The sequence below is a fragment of the Clinocottus analis genome, unplaced genomic scaffold (genome assembly GCF_023055335.1).
Source record: "Clinocottus analis isolate CAN_PGR_092001 unplaced genomic scaffold, fCliAna1.0.p SCAF_11, whole genome shotgun sequence".
Taxonomy (NCBI): Eukaryota; Metazoa; Chordata; class Actinopteri; order Perciformes; family Cottidae; genus Clinocottus; species Clinocottus analis.
Genome location: NW_027175832.1, coordinates 6,408,582 through 6,436,053, shown reverse-complemented (window position 1 = coordinate 6,436,053; position 27,472 = coordinate 6,408,582). Strand labels below are relative to the sequence as shown.

The window sequence follows — 27,472 nt, the reverse complement described above, 5'->3', positions numbered from 1 at the left end:
TCAAAATCCTCTGTCTACTTTGCTTTCACACCATAAATGCAGCGGATAAGATCACGTTAGAAAAAGTGGTTCTCGATTACGATTCTCGGTCTTTAGCCCTTTTTAAAAAAAAAAAAGAAATCAGAATAATAATTCATTAATCAAAGTTACAATCGACGGGGTAATCTACTATAAAAATAGCTCTTAGTTGTGGCCCAAAACCCTGTTTGACCAATGAAGGACACAAAATGAAGAATAACTCACTGTTGGTATGCAGAGCTTGCTGAGTGGGTTTCCATCTAAGAGGTAGGATCCGTTGAAGGTCACATATTCATCATAATACTGTGGTGGTTGTGGGGTGACGCTGCACAAGACTTTGCGCTTCTCCTCGATCTTCCTCCGGATGTGCAGGAACTCGTAGTAAGGGTTGGCCCTCTCGGTCTGGTAGGGCTGAATCTCTTCCAGCTTTACAGAGTCTACAATCGCAGCCAGAGACTGCTGGCCTCTCTCCTTCTCCTGCTGAGTCGCGGAGTAAGGCTGGGAGCCCGACGCTTTAGGCATCTTCCTCTTGCGTGGATGGGGAACATGGATGTCCCCTTCCTCGTCTGTCGAGCGAATCTTGACCCTCGCCCCCGAAGAGTCAGAATCCCGGTCTCCGGATTGCGGAGAGCAGCTCCCTGAGGCACTGCAGGTGCTGCTGCTGCTGCTACTGTTGCTGCTGCTACTGCTGCTGCTGCTGCTGCTGTTACTGTCAGTCTGAATAGCCGATTGGACGGTGCTTTGACTTTGCTCTTCTCCAGCGAAAGAAGTCTCTGGTTGCTCATCGGCAGGCGTCACCTCCATCGGCTCAGAGCTGGCATCTGCCGTAGATTCAGAAGTGGCCTCTGTAGCCACGCTGTCCTCAACTGATGGACACTCCGTTATAACAGAAACGGCCGCACTACTGTTGATCTCCGAGCTCTGTGGGGCGTCGGCCATCTCTTCAACCTTGTGTTCAGGGCTTGCGCTGTCGGACGACGCCGGAGGTGTACTGTCCATGTTCTCCATCACACCATCCAGATATGGAGCTGCAGCGTCGCCGGGAAGTCTGGAGAGCTTGCAGTCTTGGTCATTTACATCCATATCCTCTTGAGAACATTTGGCCTCAGCAAGGCCTGGCAAGGTCTGCCCTGCTGCGGAGCTGGGAATGTGCGAGCTGGTGGAGGGTACAGGACTTCCTCTACCCTCCGTTCTAAAGCTCTCTGTTTCCATGCTCTCATCGTCGGCTCCATCAGCGATTTCATGAGGTTCGTCTATAAGGTCAGAAACATGTGTGGTACCAGATTCTGTTTGCTGCACGCTCTCCACACCAGAAACAGTGAGCGGTTCCCTCTGCTGGAGGGTTGGTGTGTTTGTGAGCTCTGACGGCTCTGTAGATAGACAAGCTGTGGGTGTCGCTGGTTGATCTGAATCCTTGTTACTACACTCCGCTTGTGAGCTCTCTGTTGGACACTGGATTTCCTTCTCAAAAGGAGGATCAGAGGAGGGAAGAGTTGTCTGCTCTGTTGAATCAGTTTGAGAGCTACTGCACTCTGGAAGTGTCAGGCTTTTACTTTGAGGATCTTTGTTGAACATTTGTGGTGTTGAGACTACAGGAGGGCTCTCGTCTCTCTCTATGGCTGACTCAGAAACTGAATTCACACATTGTTGACTGTTGAGGCTCTCTTCTGTTTCTGCTGACGTCTCTCTTGTTGCCAGCTCTTCAGTAGGCTGGCTGGGTTTTGGCTGATTTTCAACAGCTTTACCTTCAGTTGATGAGTTGGCATCCTCGTCCAGAATAGCCCTGAGGTACGGAGATTCATGTCTGCTGGGCAGCAGCGTCCGATTACTTTGCGGAACGTCTGGAAGACTGTTGCAATCTTTATCGTGAGCCGACGGCGATCTGGTGGCTTGAATGACAAGGGAAGACTGAAGAAATGCAGGTTGAGAGTCCGAGGCTTCCAGGTTCATGTCGGAGTCATATTCAACGTGTCTGGGTGTTAATGTCGTCGCCTGACACGAATCCTCAGAACTAGCGACTGAAACCAGGGACACTGACCTGGACATGAAGCCCCCGCGTTCACTCTCTGGTCTGGGTGATCTGGTCAGACAGTTCTCCACGGCTGACATGACCTTTGTGCTGATCGAAGGCAGACTCTTTCCATCAAGCGACATTGTTCTGGGGCTAGTACCTTCTTTCAGGGATTTATCTCTGTTGTGGACATCAGAGGCTTCAGAGCTTTTTGAGCGCATGAGCTCCTTACTCAGGCACGGTTCAGTCTTTGTTCTGTCTTTAGGCTTGGACTTCCCTGGATCTGCCAGAGGCCGCTGTTTAAGTCTTTCCCTCTCTTTCTGTTTGATTTTCTCCAGGTGTTTACGATGCCACTGCTCAATCTCCTGGTCCTTCAGGCTGAGCATGCGCTCAAAGCTGGTCTGCATCAAGTCATCGTTCACAAGCCTTTTCTCTTTGGGCTTGGTGTCTCGTGTTGCCGGAGAGGCTTTTGATTTGGCCTTGTCTGCATCCGTCTCGTTGGCTTTGGGCTTGCTGATTTTGGCCTGCTGGGAGCGGTCTTTGTGGCGCTCCTTGTCCTTATCCTTGTGTTTTTCGGAGTCTCTGTCCCGGTCTCTTCGGTCGCGATCCTTCTCCGGTGTTCTCCCAACTTCCTCCTTTGATTTTGAAGATAAGGACTTGCCACTCTCTGACAAATAGCTTTTCTTCTCTTCTAAAAGTAATTTCAGGTTGGAGCTGGAGGAAAGTGTCCCATCTTTTATTTTGTCTCTCTTTTTCCGGTCACAGTCCTTTTCTTTTGAACGATCAGATTTACCATGATCTGTGGTCTTCTCAAGAGGTTTTCCTTTCTTATCAAAGTTGGTGCGTTCCTTTTCTCTGTGATCCCCAACACTATGTTCTCTGTCCTGCCTCTCCCTATCAGACCGCTTGTCAAACTTATCTTTATTCTTCCTGCTGTCGTCATGCTTTTTGGTTGTGGATAAAGATTTCAGTTTCTCATTCTCTTTGTAGTTTTTATCTCCAGGCGAGTGGGAAGAAACAGTTCCTGTTCTTTCTTTTTCCTTCCAACGATCCACTGAATTCTGTACTTCAGCTTTGTCAGCGTGCTCCGCTCTAACCTTTTTTTCCTTGTCAGAATGCCTTTTCTCCATTTTCTCTGAATCCTTCTCTTTTCCTGGGAGCCTCTTGTCAGTTTTATCGCGTGAGCCTTTTTCAGAGAGCTCCAGCTGTTCTTGATCAGCTGTGATCCCACTTATGAGTTTCTCTTCTGTCTCTTCTTTCATGCTGTTGGTCTGCAGCGATTCGTCAGGAATCCGCCCTGAGCCGTGGCAGTCCACCCTCTCGTCACGCTCACTCAGCTTTGAATCCTTTACCTTCTCCTCTTTACCAGCGGCCTCCTTCCGCTCTTTTTTCACCGCCTTGTCTTTTTCTCGCTCCTCTCTCGGCCTCTTTTCCTTGTTGCTCGGGTGTTTCTCTTTCGCGTTTCTCTCATCTTTGACAGGAGGTGAATCAGAGGTCTTCTGAAGAGAACTATTGTCTTCGCCCTCCTTTTTCACTTGCAGATGTTCATCCGTTTCATCACTTTTGAAAAAATTCTCTTTCCAGAACTCTCTGTCAAACTCCAAATTCCTGTGGCCGTCTTTCCGAGCCTCCTTCTGCCTGTGGCGGCTGCGCTCTGCCTCATATTCCCTCCTGTGTTTGTCCTTCTCCTTATGTTTAAGTTTATGTTTCTTTACTACTTTGCCGTCTAAGTCGGTCTTCCGTAATGCACCTTCAGAGCCGTCAACGCTGTTTCCTATGCTACCGTCTTTGTAAGGACTCAAATGGCCGTCGTCCCCGTCTCCACTGGAGTCTTTCTGTTGATGCTTGCTCTTTTCCTTATGCTTACACCCCTTGGTGCTGGAGCCTTCGGTGCAGTAATCTGCCTCTGCGTAGTGGTTGTATTTGACACCGTCTACCGGACATGAGCTGTCACTGATAGAAATGCACATCTTAGTATTTTCCTGTTTGAGTGGCGTTTGTTTATCCGTCAGGCTGTGGTTCAGTTTTGGAGATTTTATGGACGACAAATGGAATAGATGGACGGATGAGTCATCTTTAGGACTGAAAGACATCTTGAACGAGTCTTCCTCCCTTCCCTTTTCTGTGCTCTCGGACACTGTTGCGAGAGAGAGGACCAAGGTTTTGCTGTTCTCTTTCCCATCCTCTTGGTTTTCCTTGTTCTTATTCTGGCTTTTGCTCTTCCTCTTGACTTTACCTTTGTCTTTTTGCTCAGCATTCTCCTTTTTAGACTTTGTGTCAGTCTTGAGGCTCTCTGAGCTCTGAGAGCAGGTGGGGGAACTCCTTTTCTCTGAAAGGCTCTCCATTTCATCACTGGAGGTATCCGAGCTGCAGTGGACACGAGAAGTCTTCTGCTTTTTGGACTTTGAGGTGGAGTCTCCTTTTCCAGCCTGCTTTTCTGCCACATGATTCCTATCTTTTTCCTCCTTCTCATGCTGCCGTAGTTCCCTCCGGAGAATATGTCCATCATTCAGGGCTTTACTGAGATCCTCCTCCTCCTCCTCGTCCTTGAACTCGTACTCATCCAGCCCAGGAACGGACGATGATGCTTTCGTGACCGGTTTGCCATCAGAGTCCTTTTCAGTATCAGAGTCTTCCAAGTTGTCATCTATACTGGATGGATTGACAGAGAGCAGGTCTTCAGACTCTGCAGAGAAGAGAATATCAAATATTTAAAATATTACAATTAAAAGCCAACAAAAGGACTTAATGATTTCATCCAAACATTAGCAGTAATTTAAGATTACATGGCACAAACAAAGTAACTTATTTATTTCAGACAAATTTAATTTTAAGTGACTTTAAACGGAAGGTCAGCTAAACTCTGAAGCATTGTCTGCCTACCTGAAGAGCTGTCATCTTGTTCCGACAGTGGCACCTCTCCCTTTAGTAGCTGCTCCAGTTCCTGAGAGTCCGCCACATCCACGGGCCGCTCCCCGCGTTTGTTGGCCTGGAAGGCGTTCCCACCGTGGCGCAGCAGCAGTTTCACAATCTGTATAAAACAACAATAATTTAGATTGAAAAAGGTTGCAGACAAAACATAAAAAAAAACAGATAGTTGGAAGTAAACTACAATAAACAAATGGTAAAGACTTAAACATGTTCAATATATCTTTGACCTTTGTAGCGTTTCAATCAGATTTTTAATAGTTTGATCTTCATTACTGTTTTTAAACACTATTCAAGATCATTGATTGGCAAAGTTTTGTAAAGTTATTCCATTTATAAGTCAATTATAAGACCATTAACTATGGCAGGAAAACCCACTGAATGCCTTTTTTTGAATTTGACAACAGCCAAGATATTTATAATTTTCAAGTATTTGACTTGACCATCTCCCTAACTGTCCAAATATATCTAAATTGTGGACACATTAACATTGGGACATATATTTGTATATATTCTATGTCAGACATGAGAAAAGTAAAAATGTAGTTCCACATTACTGTGGCAGGACAAACTTCATAAGAAGCTCTTACATCTGTATGTCCGCTGCTGGAGGCATCATGAAGCGGCGTGTCGTCATCCAGACCCTGTGTGTTCACTTCTGCACCTGCTGCTATTAAGACTTTGGCTACGTCGTAGTAACCAAGATTACAGGCTTCATGAAGAGGAGTCCAACCTGGTGACGACAACAACAACAACAGCAACAAACAATCAAACGAGAGTACAAATTAAACTACACAAAAGATTACAAATTAAACTACACAAAAGATGTGCACAGAATGTACCAAGTCATTTTATTATCCCATCATAAGATGTCCCTTTTGAAAAAGCAGCTGTTATTCAACATCATGCTATTAATAGATACCATCCAGCCACAGTGCCCGCTGTTAACCGATCACCTCGCAGGGCATCGTACCTGCAAAGTCTTTGACGTTGACGTCCGCTCCCAGGCTAATGAGCTCTTTAACTAGCTTGGCGTCTCCCCTGATGGCTGCCATGTGAAGGGGAGTCTCCCCTCTCTCGTTTCTCTTGTTGACCTTGTCCTTCTGTCGAGATGAGGCGCTGCTGGGGACTTTCTTCTGCACAGGGGTCGTTTGTGAGGGGTGGCTGGGAGTAGAGTCTGGACACAGACAGAGAGAGGAGTACTTAATTGATGCGTAGAGCAAGAGCCTGTCACAGGTTGAAATACGTACCTGAATTAATGTGCAAGGTAGTGGATTTAGCAACAAAAGGGAAACTCAACATGAAAGATCGATTATACGCATCTGTAATTTAAAATGAAAATATGCTTTTTATATTTATTTAAATTTGACGCTACAGTCAGCAGATGGTTAGCTTTGTTTAGCGTATAGAGTGTAGTTCCCAACAAAACTGCGCATGATTTTTAATAAAACTATTTTTTTTTTTTCTATCTCAACTTGCACGATAAACACGTCGTCATGGATTGCACTGTATTCTTTGAGTTTGCTGAAAGAGCATCAGTGGAAAACTCACTGCTCTTCAAGATCTCTTTATTATTAGGAATCCAACATTACCACAGTTTTCTCATATTGTGCCGCCCTGACTTTAACACATAAGACAAATTAAACAAACAAGATTAACAAACTTCTTTCATTAGAGGTACTGGTAGGTGGATTGTGTTACATTCTGAAAGAGCGAGCCTTGGCCAGCTGTTTCCCCTGTTTTCGGTCTTTAAGCTAAGCTAGCTCCAGATGCCTATTGTCCTTGTGTGTATTTTCTGCAGGTCAGTACTTGTCTTATAACTACACAGAACCTATTATTTGCAGAACAATTACTTCAACTTCAAGCTACATATTAAATGCCAAAAGCACAATACTACTAAGAAATTATACAAAACATCTTTCTTTCCAGTTGAGATATCAAACTTGACACATTGCCCTATTCCCAAGCAACCTTTAAATATTAGAAAGCATAGTTGTCAAAATGCTCAGAGACATGACTCATGCAACAGCAAATATACTGAGCCATCTTAAAAAATGGTGGTTAAGGTGAGAGGGCAGGCACACTAACCTGGACTGTTGGCAGTCATCTGCATTAGGAGAGCCATCTGTTTGCGCTCTGACAGAGGATACCCAAACAAAAGGTTGGGAGCCTGGGACTTCTTGCCCCCAGACTCCTTTTTCATCTTCTTCTTGTCTGGTCTATCTTTATCTGAAACAAAACCAAGAAAGATTTTAGTGAACCATCCAGCAGAAATTGCATTGTCACAGAGACACTGTTTTCCTCTTTGCCTTGTATCTGTTGAGAATGCAGAGAAACAGATGACAAGCATGAGGTTTGAAAACGAAGACAGCATTCTCTGAAGCCAGCCAAGTGCCACCCCCACCCTCCCCGTCTTCGTCGGTCGTTACCAAACACAGACATGCATGAGCTGTAACGGGGGCAAATGCAGGGCGAAAACACACACACGTGCATGTGTGTTTACAGCAGCATAGTTGCCCAAAGTGGGTGACGTGACTTGTAGAGGACACGAGGGCTGAGGATCGGTCTGCAGCGTTTACCTGCGTATATCCTGCAGGGAGGCACTAATCTCTCTCCCCAGGTCTCACTCGACTGGCCTGGGTCTGAGTCATCTACAGTGCAAAGCAGAGAGGATGGTGAGGGGAGAGGAGGGAGGGGAGAGCAAGGGGAAGTGGAAGGGTGGGAAAGCACTGCATTAACGCTCACTCTCTCTCTCTCACCCTCCTCCTCTCACATGTTCTCAAATACAGACAGGCACAAGGACTCCACGCACACATTATGAGTCATGGCAACACAGGAGCGTAGATCTGACGTGGTCAGTGGATTCAATACTTCTCTTTTTCCGACAGCTGCTCAACACCGGACCTGAGAGAAAAATTCTGCTGGAAGGCAAAGTCACCTTCCATGCTAGTTTAGCTTTATGACCTGTACAACATAAATTTAACCTCTGTGAATTCAAAATTGAGGGTTCTCGTTTGGTAGGATGACGCAGGGCCACACAATGAAATGCTCTACAGAGGAGATGAAGGCATATTTAGAGGACCATAAACTGTCTGTGAAACACATTGCTGTAATTTGTAATTATGGCTAACCTAATTTTAGTTATCTGATCTAAACAAATAGTTAAACTTCTAAATGACAGAAGCAGAGTAGTTTATTTACACAGGTATGAGAGGTAAATAGTACATTTTTACAGTGGTGTGTAAATTTAAATTAGCTTTTTCAAATAACAGTCAGCCAACCACCAGGGGGAGAACAAGATGAGGTGTCATGGTCAACAATAAAATAAAAAGGTTCTGTATTAGAAGAGTAGAGAGCGAGACAACAGAACAGAGAGCAGATGGTCACGGGTGTTGTGTGAAAGGTAATTAAAATGCCAGGAGCAAAAGTTTTTGGGATTTAGGGCAAGTGATGTTAAGCAAGAACAAATCATGTGCACAGAGTGCCATAAAGTTGTGTCTGCGCCGCAGAGCAATACAACCAACTTGTTGAACCACCTGAAAAATCACCACAAACCACAGTACGACGAATGCATTAGGGCTAAAGCTAATGTTACCTCACTGAATCTCCGTCCATGTCCAACGTCAAACCCAGAAAACCATAACAGCGACCCTGCATAGTGTGACAGGGTATCCACCCAACTCCCAAAGACACATTGACTAAATTAAATGTGATTGCATCCGTTATTTCAAAGACATGTGTCCAATAAATACTGTGAGCGATGAAGGCTTCTGACACTAGACAAGTCAAGGATTTTGCAACTGCGACTGATCTGATGGCATATTTCTTTTTAGTTGGCCCTTTATTTTGGATAAACATTTTTTTTACATTTTGCTTCAGGTGAATAAGAACCGTATACCTTTTTTTTTTAAAATACTAAGATGTGTACATTAGCTGGAATGTAACACAACATTTAAGTGAAAGCAGCGCTCTGATTTAATTTTGAGTAAAAAAGTGTATCTCATTATTCAACTGGCCCCAGCTTCGTCAATGCAGTCTTTAGATTTTGAACCCGATGCAAAAACAAGTTTAAACCCGTTGACCTCAAGACTGTCTAAAGAAAATGTTCAACAACAGGCCATTAGGGGGCAGTGTGAGGACATGGCAGCCAGCCAGCAGCATGGCTGTTGGCAGAGGAGCAGGGAGCAGCAGCAACAGCTCTTACCAGTGTCAGAGTCTCGCTCCTCGGTCCGGAGCGGACTGTTCGTAAAGGAGAGCTTGCGCTTCATGGAAGACTTGGTTTTCCCTTCCTTCCCCAGCAATTCACTCCGGTCCAGCTTCGGAGTTTTGGTGAAAGGGGACAACTTGTCTTTGCTCTGTGAGAGGTGAGGAGGAAAACAAATATACAAAGTCAGGCATTTCAAATATAGTAAAGGTGTGGCCACATTTGAGACAAATCTGTGTGTGTAAAGAAAACAGTTGTGACAGTAGACAAACTAAGGAGGTCCCATTTAAAAAGCTTTGTTCCCAAGCTTGACAAGGAAAGGGTTAAGCTTATTGTGCAGCTTGTATTTCATATGAAACTAAAGCTTCCTTAAACACGACACGAACATGACAAAGTGTAGATTATTAGATTACAGGTTTGGTGTCGTGTTTCTGCAAGATATATTTTGGTCCTTCAGGCAGCAGGTTTACCGGCATGACTCAGTAAAAAATCTTATTCTCAAGGCAGGGTCTCTGCCAAGTGAAGAGTAACATATCAGGAGTGACAAGGTTGTTTTTGCTGTTTACCCACAGAATAAAAAAACAAGAAAAAGAAGTCTATTCTAATGGTACTGAGTTTATTGAAGTGTGAGAATTTCCACAGCAGTGCTGACAGTCAAACTCCCTGAGTGGCGTTGAATAATAGACTTATTAAATTAATGGCCTCTTCCTTGAGTCTGTTAAAACATCTATGAGAAGACAAGCTGCCCTTTACACTCACATTTTAATAAACAATTCACACATACATTAGATGTTATAATACAGAAAGGAAAGCGGAAATTAAAGCCAGTGACCTCTTGAGGATGACTTTGCAAGTCTAACAAGTGAAATCATTTAGTTGAGTCTATCAGTCTAATTTTATCAAATAGAGGATACAATGAACTGCATACAATGTTAAACACAAGTTCTGCCTCACTGAGGTTAATACATTTATTTTGAAGACCACAGTCTGGGCTATAACGAATCTTAAAGCACAACGGACGCATGCAACCATGTCACAAGACAGAAAACTTCAATACTGATCCCTCCCACATACAGCTGCTATTTACTTTGATGGACACAACTCTGTATTTCAGGGCATCAATTAAAATAGTTTTGCATGTGCATGGAGAGGCTATCTGGATTCTTCCAAAAAAATACTAAAAGTATGAAAGGGTTGGAGGAAAAGTAGGACAATACTCCAATATTCCACCAGTGATCACACTAAACATTACACCAGTAATATATGTATCACAACGTCTTACAATTCTAGTTACTGCATTATTGCAATCTGATTTGCAGACAAAGCTTTTTCAGTTCCAGCACTTTAGTGAGCTGCACTTTGGTGCAGTAAAATACATTTCTGGCAGGAGGAAAAATGTCTGCAGTTTGGTGCTTCTTTGATCTCAGTGAAGCAATGTGCCAGCTGTGCAAAGCTGAAGTGTCTGGCAGTGTTGAAAGTAGAGGAGGGTTAAGATGAGACACATGAAACACTTCTGCCTTAAAAATTAAAGCCGGCATAAATTGTCTGTCATTTATAAAGAAAGAGATAAATAAGCAGTTTTTGCTATAACAAGTTGTGAGGTGAGATAGGATATTGTTTAAAATTACTGTTGAATCACATCTGGCTGCTGAACTGCACACCTGTGTGACTATATCGGCAATCGGCAGTTGTTGGATTGAAAGAGTCCGGTTAGCAAACAACATATCTCAGAGAGAATAATGTAGCTCTGAGGTAAGATGTGTTACAGCAAGTGGGTAATGTGTGTGTTAAAAAGCCTAGGATGTTGAACTTCCAGACCAAGTGCAACAACAAAAAAACATAAGATGCACTCATTGAAGGAGGCCTTTAATAAATATAGGAATCTTTGTTTATAAAAAAAGAAAGGTAGCAGAGTTGCTTCATCATTTTTGCATCATGTAGCCCTCAATGCTAAATCATGTCCAAGCCAAACTTCTAAGATTGCAGCAATTGTCTCGATTGTAAATACTGATAAAGTGAAAAGTACTCAAATACAAGCCGGGCATGAAGAGGACTTCAGATTCAGAACAGGTTCTAAATTAATCATGTTTCGTCAACTGTTTTCAAAGTCAAGAATGAACTTTGAACCGCTTTTTTTATGCCAACATTGATAAGAAGTCCCTAAAGTACTGTAAGTTTGCTGGTGTCATAATCAAGAACAAATTCTTCATTCTTGACCTAGTATCTTATGTTGTTCTACATATCTAAATGGTTTGTATTAGGATTTAATTTAAATAGGGCAACATTTCATTGATCTCTATAGTAAAGAACCATTTGTTTAAAATGGAAGTACGGCAAAGTGAAATCACAAATATTTGGCTCACTCCTTGCACAAATGTTGTTTAGTGCTCGTCTGTGCTGACATACCTTCTTCCCCGCCTGCTTATCCACCATGGCTCCATCTCTGTCGCTCCCAGGTTTGGCCATGGTGCAGCACCTGACTAGCTGTGACAGCTACAGCACAGCAGGATCATCATGCACCTGGAGACAGAAAACAGCAGCAATGAGAAGAATGTTTTTTTTTTTTATTATTACATTACAGTCTGGGTGGCCCTAGAGTTTCTTTAGACTAGGCAATGAAACTGGCAAGAATATGAGGCATGTTTTAAAAAATAAAGAAATAAAAACAGGCAGGAAACAACTACCCGAGGGAGCATGAATCACAGATTTAGGGACTCTTAAGCTTTAAGAGGACAACGTTTCCCCTGCATGTCGTCACTATGGTCTACTCATCAGTGTAACCAAGCTCCTCTCTGATGTGGTTTGTGTCAGTGTAGTAGCACATGCAGCAGAGTCAATGGAGGCACTGTGGGTGCCTGCAGTAAATAGAGAAAGTATAAAACTCAGTTGAACAGGAGCATGAAGCCGACCATGGCACATGTCAGTTATTGTGTCACATGGAGAGCGCCGTGCTGTTTTGAGTCACAAGATCCTTTTCTCATGTACTGTCAATAAACTTTCCATGCTTCTATTTTTAAACACACTCACGTCATCCCTTCTGACTTTACAGAAATAGCCTTTATGGAACCCAATGGAAGTATGTCAAACAGTAAACTATACAATGTAAACCATGTACAGTGAGCAAAGTCACAGTGATCAATTGCTTAGACTGATCAAGCTCGGGACAGAATCATTCCTATATTAATGCTGTTAAAAAAATAGATTAGTTTACAGTCCACTTAAAGTTCATTTGGGGAATTTTCAAACATGACAACAGTCTAAAAATACAGTAAGTTAGTGTTAATTAAATTTATGTTTAGTTTTCTTCTTTACTCTCTTGATACTTTGCGTCGCAGTAACCTGTCTGCTTTCAGGCTGGCTATCCGAGGCTGGTGCTGCATGCACATTGAAATTATGATGGGAAAAAGAAAGTCATTGTCTCTCAATAAAAAAAAAAGTATGGTCACCTGTGGATTTAGCTGCCCTGTTTTGTTACTTTATAGACAAAATGTGGTGTTAATAATGATTCCCTTTGAGTGATCAACTTGACCTAGACAGACGTGATCACTGTAAGCCGCTTCCACAGCATCAGGACACATGAGCAACCGTTAAGGTGCGACGCAGCAGCCTTAACATGAATGGGACAGCCCCGTTACTCAATATGCTTCCTGTTACTTTCCTATAATCTATAAAAGCACTAGAAGGATTTCTAATGGGGGTGACCCCCATTGCTAAAGTGAAAAGATTTTTCCAACAACTCAGGGGATTTCCTCCAATCAGAAGCTAGTTTCCCAGAGTGCTGTTTTGATTAAACGTGAGGTCATCTCTTTCTTTCATCAGTTACAGCTTCTCAAATTTAAATCTCAGTCTTTCATGAGAGTAAAATGTACATATTTGAGATTTAATCAATTTGATGATGTCAAGTAGGACAACTATTTTTTATATGATTTTGACATTTTAGATTAAATATCTGATTTGACCAGACAGGCCCAACCTCCAGTGTCCATCTACAATCATGCTTTCATTTGGGCGGCTACAACAGAGGCTTCCAAGCAAAATCCTCTGAGGCTAAGCTAAACAACTCTATGAGCAGCACATCAAGATTAGCAAGGGGTTTTGCTGCGCTAACCAACACAAGACGGAATCAAATTCTTTGAAATCTAAAAAACACAAATGTAAGTGGATGCACTTCAATTACAACTAAGACAGAAGGGCTCAAAAAGCACAGAAGTAATGTTTCACATAGTTACTGGACTAGAATATGTTTCTTATGCCTTGAGAATCAAACATGCATGACCTATAAACAGCATAGTCAACAGTGCACACTGCAAAAGCATGCTACTTTTGCTCATTAATCACAACCAGGCAGCAACTTCCACTTCTGATGAGGGAAGCGGATGCGGGGGTGTCTTAAAACGTACACTCTACTGACCAGCAGGGGGCATATCCTCCAATTGTAAAAATAAGTCAGATTGTATGGAAGTCTATGAGACAATTAACCTACTTCCAAGTCTGTCAGTAAACATTCTAAACATGAGTTTATGGTCTCAATGACCAGTTTCAAGACTTCTTCAATACAGCATGATGTTAATTTCAAATGATGAGGGGTAATCAGGATCAGCACGTTTTGGTATACACATCGCCTTAACGGGGGGAAATGATGTGGCTCATTGAGGATTTATGTGAAAGCCACAAGTCTTTTGAGTTTAAGCAGCTGAAACTCTACACACAAGACAAAGGCGTTAACAGAGAAACCTCTTTTACGGTTGACATTTTTAAACCGATGTACCGTCAGATTTCAGTTTAACTTAGACTTCATTGTTGTAAAGAATAAAGCTTGAATAGAGTTTTTCAAATGCGAAATGGTCAGCCAATCAATTAAAGATTCAATTGAAGATCAGTCAGTCATACAAACAAACCTACAAATAGTTCCCAAGTTCCCCTTTTAGTACTTATCAGCTGTGCACTACTGGAGACGTAACCAAAAGATGGTGAGTACATGGACAATACCAGATATCGTCTGTTTATAAAGGACTTTTGTCCTTTATAAACAGAAATTTACAGAACAGAAAGATAAAGTCATTTACTTAAAATGTCTTACAATGTAACCAACAGCAAGTAGATTTACAGCTCTCTGGGGATCTTCCTCTAGCCAGCTGTGTAACATTACAGCCGCAAACAACAAGATGTTATGTACATGAGTACATAAGTGTTCTATTGATATCTTGCTCCTGTTTTCTTTGAGAAAACAAGTGGAATATACTGTAATTTAGGTTTAGTCTGATTATATTTGTCTAGTAACGTGGAGCAAGTTTGTTAGACGGTCCTGTAACTTTATCCAGTTTTAGAGAAAATGTATGTTTAATATTTGTATATTATGTTCTATAGTTAGACAAAGAATATTATTTAAATTTCACATTGAAGAAAAGTCGCAATACTGTCAATTAGTTGTTTTTAATTTTGAGCCTTTCCAGATGGGATCCAGTTTTACTGGTTTGCTGCAGTTAATTATTATGAATAACAAGACACTTTTCAAAACAGAATCCAACACTTTTTTCTTTAAGTACCTTCCTGACTATTACTGATCCTGAGTAATAGCACAGTGTTCACAGGTATCGTTTTTCCGACACACAGCTGTGCTGCTCAGCTGAGCCCAGTGAGAGGTCCATCATTAGTCAGCAGTTAGCCAGAATGCAGCAGCATCGTCATTCAGGCAGCTGAATAGGAGAATTGAGCAGTCCACAGTGAACACGTTGGTGTAAAGAGGTTAGTGTCGGGGGGTATTAAAGCGGTATGGACAGCCTGGGACCAGACCAGAAAACAAACGCTGACAGGACTCCAATCTGACCCAGAGAAGGCGAGGAGGGTGTGACTATAATTACAGAGGTATTTGGGTCCTCGCCAGTGTGGCGTTCTCATTCACTGCCATTTCATGAGCAGCTTAGAACTGAATAAGCCATTGCAAGCTCTGCCATTAACATCAGGCTGTTTCAAGTCCAGATCCAACTCTGCCTTGATGACTACTACGGCTCACGGAGACTACGGCTGAGATTAGTTTTAAGGATGTTAATTATACACTATTTAACCGTCAATCATTTTTTAACCTTCTTTTAATCACAAGGTGACAAGTAAGACACAGGAACTTGGCCTGGGTCTCGAGGAGTTGTAGAAATTATTCACCAAGAAAAGGCCTCACCTGTACACACAATGCACTGCAACGTTCGCAGCTATTACATAACAGCTAACTTTATACTTCCGACATCCACAGCCGGCCGCCAAGCTTGCAATGCACTGGCAGAAACCCTGACAGAGTATGCAAAGGCAGACGCAGACTTGCTGGGAAAGTGGCTGCATGTGTCCACGACTAGTCATGGAACATTGCGAATGCCATCTCTTCCAGACAAATTGGGGACTTAGTTGCCTGTCTTTTGCATACATTGCAGATGGCAGTAAATTAGGGATTGAACCTGAATTTCTGCAACCAGTGAAAGGAAGTGACCAGTAGATGCTGTATGCGGCCTGTCAAAAAAGAAATAAACTGATTTCTAAAAAGTCTGTATTCCTTCTTTGTTAGATTTGGCTGTAAGAGGACAATTCAAAATGCAATTAGTGATGAGCTTTGCTAACATACTTTCTCCATCAACACTGAATAGCGTCGTTGAGGCACAAATACAGCAGCAAAATCATCTTTTGTACCAAAAAAGAAAAACAGCCAAAAAGACAACACATTGAGCTTCAGGAGGGGTTATTTTTGTTTTGTTATAAAGACTAGACAATTATCAGCATGCTCAGCAAACGCTTATCAGATTAAAATCAGGTAATAAAAATAATTAGTTTGACGTCGTTATTAGACAAATCTTGGTCGGCTATAATATACTTTCCTTGCTACAGGTCACTGAAACAAAGTAGTAGCTCTCTTTGCCATGTAGCCACATTACCGTAACAGTTTAGTGGATGACCAAAACATACTGGCCATCAGGGCTGGAGGTCAATTCACTTTTCAGATTATGACTTAAAAATACAACACAGTTTCTAAATTATCTTCTTCAAGCCTGGACATGGTGACCACTTATATTTATAAAAAATAAAAAAGGTTTAGAGTGAGTTCCCAAGTTAAGCATGCTGGCTGTACTGCTGGTTTCTCTGAGAAGCAGATGTCTCTATGTATTTATAAACTGGTGTTCCTGCTCTTTAACTCCACTGGTTCCTGACTAACAACAACAACCATTTCCCTGTAGTGCTGGAGCATGTTGGCCCTGACAGCAGAGCGGCTGCTTCAGTGCATGTCATTGCGTGAGGGTAGCGGTTTGGGGGTTTGAGGAGTGGTGAAGAGTGTGGGGTAGATGAAGAGCACACACACACACACAGTATAGTAACCTGATCCGCAGACTGCATGATGGGGCAGGGAGGGAAGAGAGCTAAGAATAGTATGAAGCCTGACACAGAGTATGCCGCCACCAGCAGCGGTAGTAACATTACTGCACTACAGCTTCCAGAGAGAGAGAGAGAGACAGAGAGAGAGAGAGAGACAGAGTGTGCACGTGCGCACACGCACACACACAAATCCTGTAACATACTAAAGGAGAAACACTCTGCTTGCTGCGACAGTAAACAGCCGGTCACGTGGTTGTGGTCCTGTGTGCCGTCAGGCTAAATGATGGGGGAGGTCTCTCTCAGCTGCACATCCACTCCCAGCCTTCGTCTCCTCCGCCTCCTCCGACTACATAATGAGTAGCAGGACAAAGCCAGGCGCAAAAGGCCCTACTACTGAGACTACAGGAGAGGGGCAGAAGAAGCAACAATATCCAGCAAAGAGCCAGCCATCTTCAACCTGATCGTACACACAGCACACATGTCTATACTACTGACCAATTACTGTGCATGCAACGTATAAATACCTAACACTGTGTATGCCAAATCTGCTGTGTGCCCTAGAAATGTCCAGTCCAATTATTTTCCCATTGATAAACCAAAATAAGAAGATAATCCTATTCTTCAACATGTCGGTAATCCAAATGATTGTTTACATTATGTAAAATTATCCATTTATTATATGAAAACACCAAATATATGCCAGCTGAGTTTATTCTTAATACTTTATAAATTGAGCATTAGCTTTGTAGCAGATAGAATAAGTAAGCAATTCTAAAACATTAAAGCAAACGACCTTGTAACTTGTGGGGCTTTTATTTAAGTATTAAAGATGAATTTAATAAAATACTGGATTAATTACTGACAGAAATAAGAGTTAGTTTCAGCAAGAATCCACAGCAATGTGTAAACCAGGCCAGTTGTCTTTCTTGCTTGATACACTGTGCATACATAGTATAAACCAGAGTTCCCTCATAAGAGACACAAAAAAACAAACCTGGAATTTGCTTTAAAAAATATACAATAAAAATAAAACACTCAGAAGCCTCATCTGTTAATTGCATTCAAAGTCATGCAATCCAGCCATTAAATGCATAAGATTACATGAACAGAATAAGTGCAAATCTCCTCCCACCACTGGGTCATCTGAACTGATTTCGACATTAAAAAACAAAGAGCAAGTGACACTGGATGCCTCAAGGCGTCTGTTCACCTCGCGCTAGCCTAACCCCAGACAGACGAGACATACTCCTCCTCCAACCAGAGTGTCTGGCCTTCGTTCCGGTGGTCGTTTGGTTGCATAAATGAGGCCGCCATGTTTCTGGGAAGAGATGGAGCTCTGGTTCAACCTCCACATGGGAAAAGCATAGGTTACCATTGCCAACTGTGGTGAGTAAATAAATGAACAGATACAAGACAACTGCTGCCGAAAATCCACTGAAGCCATCAGTTTTAAATAGGCACTAGCCCCCTACAGATGTAATTAGGTAGTCAACTTAAACTACCTCCTAAAACTGTAAAACATGTTACTTGAAGAGAACCTGTTGTCACACAAAAACACCAAATGGTTAATTCCCAGGCAAATCTACCGTACTCTTCCATTAAACTAAAGACAAATAATGTTAGTTTTGCAGGACACCAAATTGTCTGGCTTAATTCATAATAGCATTAAGCTGTTGTAAGACTACGACATAATGCTCTGTGTGTCCTAAATGTGTATTCTTATGTAAGATTGAGTGCTGAACTGTTTCACAGCCGTAGCCATCACTTAAAAGCTTTCATAAAAACACGAATAGCCCTAAATTTACAAGGGAGCGGCTCAGGGCATTGCTCGCACACAAATCAAAAGACTCAGAAAGTAGCCTAATGTTTCTCCTCGAGAGGCGTAAATAGAGTTTACTTTACTGGCAGAAGTGCACAGCTCAGCCCACTGAAACACACCCGTTAAAATTGGTCCGAGAGCCTCAAGAAGCCTGCCACCACAGCTCTGAATGTGGGTTAATGATCAGATATCCAAGCAGCGGACAAGAACAATGAAGCCTTTACTGCCGATTATGGGTTAAAAAGGAGGGGAAGGGGGGATGCGGGAAGGATTGGAGCAAAGGTTAGGACCTAGGCGTTGGTCTTGTTCTTACTCCTACCACAGCGCCATACTCACATGACTGGACAAAAACACTGGGGAACTGTTCAACTTTCAAGGGAAGGTCAATCTCACAGCAGAAATTCATGAGTAGAAATGGAAAAACCTGATAATACATAACATTAAATAAGCATGTAATTTATGGTAATTTCGAAACCAACTTAATTTCTTAAAGACCGGTCACTTTAACACAAACAGCAATAAAACACATGCATGAACTGATTTCATATCTTTTGCAGCTAGCAATTTTAATAAAATTACTTTTGTCATCTTTCTCACCCCCCACATGGCTAATCTACAAAGTTACATTTTAGCAACGAGCAGGCCTCAGTCTGAAAAATAAACCATGGAGGGAAATGCCGTTAGTTCTCATCATAACATTCAAGAAATTACTCCATCTACACCTGCCACATCCTATTAAGCTTGTTGATCCGATCACAAGCAGGACACATGGCTGCCTGAGCTGTGCCAAAACCACAACTTTACAGTGCCAGAGGCCTCAGAGAGGCCAACATGTTAGGGTTGACACCACATCTTTGTCTTAAAACTGAAAAGAATAATGACTACAAGTATTTGGTCAACAGTCATGCAGCATACAGATTAATAGCAGTTTGCATTTCACAATTGGGCTTTAAGATAATGCAGATAAACATAAACTACTAACTAACATAAAATAACTACAAAATACACTTGTCAGGTTAACTTCTACTCGTATATTTGCTAATTAACTTATCGATTAAGCAATGGATTGTTTCAGCTCTTTAATTATTATCAGTTTTACTTAAATGTTATCAGTTGCAGTCTTAAAAAACAGGAAAGGAAGAAAAAAAGATAGTCTCTTGCTAAGTGTAACAAATGATTCACACAACCATTTCAAGCCACCACCACCAGCATTTTATAGTTGAAGTATTTCTATAGTCGGCGAATCAGAAACAGCCTCTGAAGTATTTCTATAGTCGGCGCTGAATCAGAAACAGCCTCTTCATATTGAGTATTGGATTCTCTAGTATTCCATTCAAAATGTAAAGGTATATGGGGTTAAAGGACATGATCCCAGGTACTGGAAGAGGGATAAATTCATATTTCTCACAGAAGCTTAACACTTGTGTGCTGTGAATATTTTCTGTATGAGGAATGATAGTATCTGTATTATAAACATGAGACCGTGGGAATAATTTATTCTAACAGCTATCGATGATCTTAACACAAATATACGGTATTATAGAAAATGGACAGCTGAACTGAGAACCTTACATTTAACACTCATTTCAGATGTACAAGTAACCCAGTATATTGTGGTATCAAATTGTGTGTTGATGTGATGGTCAATACTGGAAAACATCCATATATACCGACATACCAACACAGGTCTAAATATCAGCCAACAAATAAATACATGACGTAGTAACTAATGGACTGGAGGGGAGAGCTTTTACTGCTACACAGCTGCAGCCACGAGACGTATCAAATTGTTAAGCAAACAAAGCCCCTAAGTGCCAACTCCGTTCTACTTAAGGCTGCTCTGAATCCATTTCTGAATATTTGTCAATGCTTTTTTTTTCAACGTTATGTTAATACACGACATCACCTATGCTTTTGTCATCTTTTCGACCACTGTTTTTTGTCACTGTCAAATGTATACAAACGAAACGAACTGTGCTTTAATATGCCTTTATCATAGCACTGAGCTCAACGCGTTTCCTGTTTGGACAATAGCCAGGTTGCTAGCGTTAGCAACCAAGGAAACAAACCAGGAGTTACAAGAAAGCCAGGGCTAGTTGCTAATGCTAGCTATCCTAGCCAACTCAAAACACTAGAAGCCAAATACATTTAGAGAAATCATTTCGTGTATACAAAACTAATTAAACTATTTTGCATCAGGAGCATCCTTGGCCCTCAGAAAGCATGGTCACTGTAAGAGTCAGAGTAAACAGGATATGATCGCTTTCTTTGGCATCAGCCAAGTGAAAGCAGCTCAGCAATAAAGAATGCAACCAAATGGCCATTGTCAAATTGTCTTTCACCCTCTCTGCCTATAACAATCAACGCACACTTTTATTTCTCTAACAGCTTATTCATAAAAGGAAACTTCCAATTAATAATAATTAGTAGCATAGAACATTGTAATATTACAAACCATATTTCTCCCTTTCCCTCTGCATGCATCATAGAGTATTCTCCAACACGAAGGTCACAGGGTAAATTATCAGGAGTCGAGATACTGCCCTCAACATACCAAACAGAAACAATGCTCTACATACATTCAGTTGCTGGTAAAGACAAGCACATGTTGTGTAATCAGTAGGCTCTGCCCATTTCACACAAAAACACAAACAAACTCACACTTGCTGGGCCTCTTGAAACGCAGATACGCGCCCGATAGAGCCAACTGCAGATGCTGCTCTAGGGGTACTTCATCTCATGAACAGCACTAGTCTCATTTGAACTGCAACACAATAAATATGGACTACAAATTGAAAATAAAGTGATACATGACAGAATTGTAAGCTGTCTGGAATAAAGGAACTTGATCATTTATCTTGGGCTCTCTTTTTTTTCCCTTTTCTTATTGCAACCTTTAACTAACCAGTGTTAGAATGAATATTAAACAAGAGGAAGAATGAGACAAAAAAATTTGACCATTATGGGGAGTTTCCCTTAAGATACAGTCCATGTGAGATTGCTCAAAAGAGAAGAATGGGGGTGTGTGGGGTGGGGGTACTTATTGTATGTTAAAGGCCAATCAATACTTCACAGTTTTAAGAGACAGAAACCAAAACAGGTCACTGTTGCTGATGCAGTGGGAACCTAGAGGCCAAAATATAGGTCTCAATGTCTCATAGGCAGCTAGGTTAAGCCTCTCATGAGAAAGGTTGTGTACGTAGGGCATCAACTTTACATGTGATACTTGGAGATGTTCCGACAACCTTTTTCCGCCCCTCATCGATAATACCTTTCTAAAAAGTATATCACTTTATTGTTTTATAGCTGAGGCCAGATCAAAGGCTTTTTCGATACTGGATATGAAACAACTGGAATTATACCAATTCCTCTTAGGATTTACATGATGAAGAGTCTAATTACTCAGTGAAATGAGGCTCACACAAGAGGACATTTGCTGTCCACCACTAAAAACCTCAATTTGTGTTATTTCATAAGCATTTCTATGTTTTTGAAGTTCGATGAGTATATTGCTCAACACTGTCTTTTCTATTCAACTGATCTGCATTATTACCCAAGCACCTCAACTCATTGTGAAGGTCACTTTCCTACCCAAACACCTCTTATTTTCCTTTTCTTAAATTACTTATTATACCAAGCTAAAATGTGTGATGCAAAAAACTAATGCCATGCACATATCCATCAGGCAGATGAGGTATTCAACAAAGTAGTGTGCATAAAAAAAAATTGATGCCCAAGCGCATAGTGTCTGATCTCTCTTTAAAACAAATCCCTCCTGATGAAAAAGACAACTCCTAAAGCAGAACACAAGGGAATACTGTATGTTGTTACATAATTGTTCCTGCTTTACAGAAGCTTGTTCAATACCCTATTATTTAACTAAGAGGCTTAAAGTCTATTTGCAAAGGCTACATATTAGTCATGGTATGGTTTCCAAAGTTACATATGGATTGGGTTCTTCTGTACAAGTGTTTATCAAGCCAGGAAATCTTTAAATGGTTCAATATTTTTTCCACAAATTTGATATTTCATTGTGACTGGACATCAGGTTATTAAGAATGTGTTAACGGTACATACTTCACATTAAACTGTCTATATTTATTTCTTAATGGGCATCTGCGTTGCTTTTTCACATGATGTACCTCTCCGCTTGTAGGAACATTTGCCTGGAGTGAACATGTACAACTGATGTGACTGCAGACCTTCCCTGTATTTGATTTTCATAATCTGGCAGAAATTAGAGGAGAAACAGATTTTGGAGCATCCAGACCCGTCATTCTATGAGTTTCATGAGTAATTGTAAAAGCTGGATGAATTAAATGATAATGGAAAATCATTTCTTGCAGTCCTCTGTTGGTGCTAGTCTGAAGAATTTTGCCATTCAGCCAGGGAGTCAATTTGGTCAGTTTGGCAATCTTAAGCTTGTCTTTGCACATTTCTCTTCTGATCTCACTAATCATTTTACTGTACAATAACAAACTAATCATAAGATCCTTATATCAAATAAAATGCTCCAAGTTACAGTCCAAGCTGCACCAACAAATTACAAGACTGTGTCACCATGTGACAATCTGTGGACAGGCATAGTGGATACACAATACAACCTAAAGTAAAGTATGGGTAACTTTAAAAGAAAAAGCTTTGGGAAAGCAAAACCAAGGTTAAAATGAGTCAGTCAAGTATACTCTTGAATAAAAAGTGAGGAAGGGGAAATGAACATCTGCAACACCAATTCTGACAACAAAAAAAAACTGCAATCTCACAGAATAACAGGCCATATTGGGTTTGTGGAAGCCAAGTGACTTATGAAATTGCCAGTATTAGCCAGTTGGCTGACTATTAAACGTATATGTTGAAAGCAATGCTTTGCAGAAGCTGTTGCGTCACAAGATGAACCTTGTAGTAATATCACATTAAAATACAATAAACTAAGGTTACCACTTCAATAAAAGGGCCAGCAAATCCCTGCAGCTCAGGAGTACCTACCTGTTGGAGTTTTGTGGGGGAATGAAATCTGTAATGGCAGACAGTGGCAGCCTTCTAAATGAACTGGACATGGCTTCAATATCTTTAGAATAGCCTTCATCTGAGCTCTAGGTGAGCTGTATATTCCAAATTATTATCAATATCAATTGTGTGCCATTGCTATTAATAATTACAATATTTAGTATTCTATCTGATTATTGTTACTAATATGGACCCAAAACTTACGACTCTTCTGACAACTCTAGTTCAGAAGATGAATGTGTCAAGCAATCTGCGTGTTGCCAGCGCCACCACAAACACATCCCACGGTGAAGGTTTGCAACCCCCAGGGAGGATTTTTAGTAATTAAGTTACTCAAGTACATACTCAAGTACATACTAGATTAGTCCTGTAATAGGACTAATCCAACCATTGTCAAAGACGACTTTGGTTTAACCATTACATTATGTGCGACACACAATCCACGTTCATGTGACAAAGAACATATATATGCCATAAAGAAATCAGTAGTAGTAGTAGTAGTAGTAGTAGTAGTAGTAGTAGTAGTACTAATATGTAAACCAATCCAGACTAGTTATTGAACAGCTTTTGTATTTCTCTGCTTAACCTTGTACAGGAGTTTATTTTTCCATGGTTATTTTGTGAATGTGTTTAGTTTTAATACATCAAAAGGATAATATATGAAATAATGTTATGCATCAACTGCATTATCACATACAATAGTTAGTAATACCAAAAAGTAAAGTGTTTCTATGCACCAGGGCTGGACACTAAAGGGTTGCCTAGTCAGTGGCAACCATTTTGAGAAATTGATACAATGTTGGGCCTCTTTTTAAGAAATATAAATAATAACTTAGGAAACAACGTGATGTTTTTTGACGACATTATGTTGTTTTTCGGGTGCGTGTCAGCTGTCAGATTTCTGAAACAGCTTAGCAACAACTTTTGAAATTGAATGAGCCTTCTGTATTTATATAATGAGTAGGATTAAGGAAGAGGAAAGTTTCTTTTTGATGTTTTTTTTTAGAAACAATCAATGTGACACTACATATATTTTACTTAATGTCCGTCAAACATTTACCAAGAGAGGAAATGTGATAGACATAGGCCCAAAGTGTAACACAATATTTCTCCTAACACTTATTTAGGTAGACCGTCATCCGATAATTTATTTTCCCTGCATTGTGAAGATCATTCAGTTCAACATAGATAAATGTAGGGGAGATGCACGCAGCCTTCTGTATATAAGGGTTGTGAAAAGGTGTCGTTGTTTCAACGTCAAATATAAACTGGCAAATGATTTTCAAAAAGTATAACATAACAAACGAGGATACACTTCGGCATGAATGACGCAAGAAACATTTTACTTCTGTTTTGATACTAGAATACTCCTAAAGCAATGCAGGCAACTGCAGTGTTTACCAATATATTACAGGGGAGCTCCGCTGTCTTGGTTTTAACACTTCGGGGTTGCATTTAAATCTGCAAGAGAAGAAACAGAGACCTTTGGAAACTATGTTGTAGACACCAATATCCGCGACTTGATTGGATCTTAGCAGCCTCACAGTATCCTTCTCCCATTCATCATGCCGCCGTGACTATCGAGCAACTACCAGTGGTTAATTCAACACGGATAAGAAATTACAGGAGTTGCTGGCCTTGTTGTCTATGCCAGCAGCTGTTATGCATTTAAATTCTGCATTTTATAATACTACTACTGCCTAGATGCGTATGAGGAAAGCTAATATTCAAGCACTTTGTGAGCAACGTGTGCAGAAGAGTTATCAGCCGTACGAATCGGACATTTGAAAGCCTTGTTTGTGGCTTTGAGGGGACTAATAGATTTGTAACTGTTCATATTAAAAGTCGATTTGATTTGTGTGTGAGAGAAAAATACCTATAGACAGCCTTGTAAATAAGTTTAAAAGACAGATGTTTTCTTCAACTAAATTTGTTAATTTGAGAGTGTGTTGGAAAAATATCTCAAGTATCAAAAAGGACCTATTATCATAGAACATACAATAATACTCTGTTACTTGTTCTGTAACTAAGTAACCAATCAGTTTCTTGTTTACATCGGCAAGAGCATGCCCATGCCCAATGTACGTTTTCAGGCGTGTTAGTATAGAGACAGATAATATTTCTTCAACGTAGTAAAATGCTTGTGTGTAAGGAGATTTTGTTTTATACCTCCATTTTAAGATGTACTAGTTGCCAAGTACACTGGCAGGCTCTTTATCCATTCTTATGTCCTTTTAATTTTGGGTTTAATATTGAGATCCTATACCCCAAAATATGTTATGTCTTACTGTGTCACAACATAGTTTAGCTTTTCTCTCCCCAATTGCTGTCACGTTGAAAAAAATAATAAATATCAAATTAACAATATTATTTCTAAAGCATTTTGTAATTATAGGACCTGTACATTTCCTGTTCATATAGGAGGGGTAGTGAGTCCTGTGCTTTAGATTAGTATTGTCAAAACATGGACTGAAAATACACATGTTGTGATTCAACTAAAAGTACATTAGCACAGACAATATAATATATTAGTTTCACATTTCTGGTTTGGCGATTACAAGTAGTGTTCAGCCACAGAAAGGCAAACATTCCCCATGTGATCACACAATTAAAAAAAAACTGTTTAATGTTATGATGACAAAATGTCCTGGCTGTACCAGTATGGTTGAAAATGGTTACGCTGTCTCTTCCCTTGCCTTACAAAAGACTTGCATCTGAAAAATGAAAGTATCTAGGATAGGTAACTAAAGCTTTACACAGTTTAAAATACTATGTAAGGTTTGTCTATTTATTATTATACAGTTGATAAATTTGTATTCATGTGAAACGCATTGAAACGTTTTAGCAAAATATTCTACCCTATTCAAACTATATATATATATATATATATATATATATATATATATATATATATATATATATATATATATATATATATATATTTAAATAAATCAAGTCAACAAAATATCTCTTGGGTGTTTTAATTTCAAAAGGAAGGTCGACGTTGTTGGTTTTGAGTGGTCGCCGCACTGACAGCCATCTGAAAACAGGCAGCTTTTGTATCAGGCAACACACCCCCAAGATGTCACAGTCGTCGGCTGGAAGGCGCAGGCTCCTTATGATCAAGCTATGAAAGTCCCCTTGTATGAAATAGCAAAACATAACTAGCTACATGTGTACGCTAGATGTAAAATAGTCATGATGGGGTAAACAGACGGTGGCGTTTGGCTGTATCACTGCAGACAACACCACCCACTTCATAGTAATGTCGCTCGTTTTGGCGTTGAATGCACAGCCAGAAATATGTTGAGCGATGAAATGTTCAACTTAATGGTTCGTAAACACAACAGGCTAAGGTTCCGATAACGTTACGTCCTGAAATGCGTCGCACGTGTAAATGTGTTGTGTGCCGTCACACTGTGGCCAACACGAGTCACACAAAAAAATCTAAGTTTCCCGTTTTAATGGAAATATTTGACACGAGAGCACAGCACAGACCGAGACAAAAGCCCACTGCAGCCCCTCCGCTGCCCTCGCAACGTTCCCCCTCCCCAGCACGTAATCTAGCTAGCTAGCAAGCTCGGCTCCTGCCCGACACAGCCTCGCTGGCTGGGGCTAACCCAGCTCCCTCCGCTTCGCCCCGACATTTTCCTATCGGCTTCACGTCTTCCCGCTTCAAAGAAGCAGCGAGTTTCTAAACGCAGATAATGGTGAAAAGCCAGTTGGTGGAGTGCTCAATGCGTGTAACGCACGTGGCACGCGACTATAACGAGCCCACGCAGACACATACCGTTCCATTTTCGCACGCAGTTTACTTCACGTTAGCTTACCGTTAGCACGCTCCCTGTAGCCAGATGGCTAACGTTAACTAAACGTTAGGCTTTCTATGATCCCAGGCAATCAAACAACCAACCTTGTTTTCCACTTACCTTCAAATTGGGTCACACGTATCCCACTGACTCATTCGGGTTCTGCTATGTGTAAATAATGCGCAATATAAACAGTTAATTCCTAAATATTGGACCTTAACCGTAGCCTACGGCTGTGTGACGTTCATCGCTGGGTTTGAAAACATCACAGTTGCTCGTCCTCTCCGAGAAAAGCCCAGCAAAACATGCAAGCGACGTTTTCA

General features: G+C 41.0%; 1 protein-coding gene across 2 annotated transcripts in view; it reads right to left on the bottom strand.

The window, feature by feature from the left end:
* Positions 1–27,421, bottom strand: part of ankrd12 (ankyrin repeat domain 12) — a 30,875-nt gene extending 3,454 nt beyond the window's left edge. The window contains exons 1-9 of one of the 2 annotated variants that reach the window (XM_068603203.1): positions 27,270–27,421; positions 11,568–11,681; positions 9,162–9,312; positions 7,537–7,608; positions 7,046–7,186; positions 5,931–6,134; positions 5,548–5,690; positions 4,913–5,060; positions 244–4,715 (exon numbers count right to left, since the gene is read on the bottom strand). In XM_068603203.1, the coding sequence (XP_068459304.1) occupies positions 244–4,715; positions 4,913–5,060; positions 5,548–5,690; positions 5,931–6,134; positions 7,046–7,186; positions 7,537–7,608; positions 9,162–9,312; positions 11,568–11,627 (5,391 nt within the window). In that variant the 5' untranslated portion in view covers positions 11,628–11,681; positions 27,270–27,421. The remainder of the gene's footprint in view (positions 1–243; positions 4,716–4,912; positions 5,061–5,547; positions 5,691–5,930; positions 6,135–7,045; positions 7,187–7,536; positions 7,609–9,161; positions 9,313–11,567; positions 11,682–27,269) is intronic. The other variant, XM_068603211.1, reaches the window with a different exon arrangement.
* Positions 27,422–27,472: the final 51 nt, after the last annotated feature.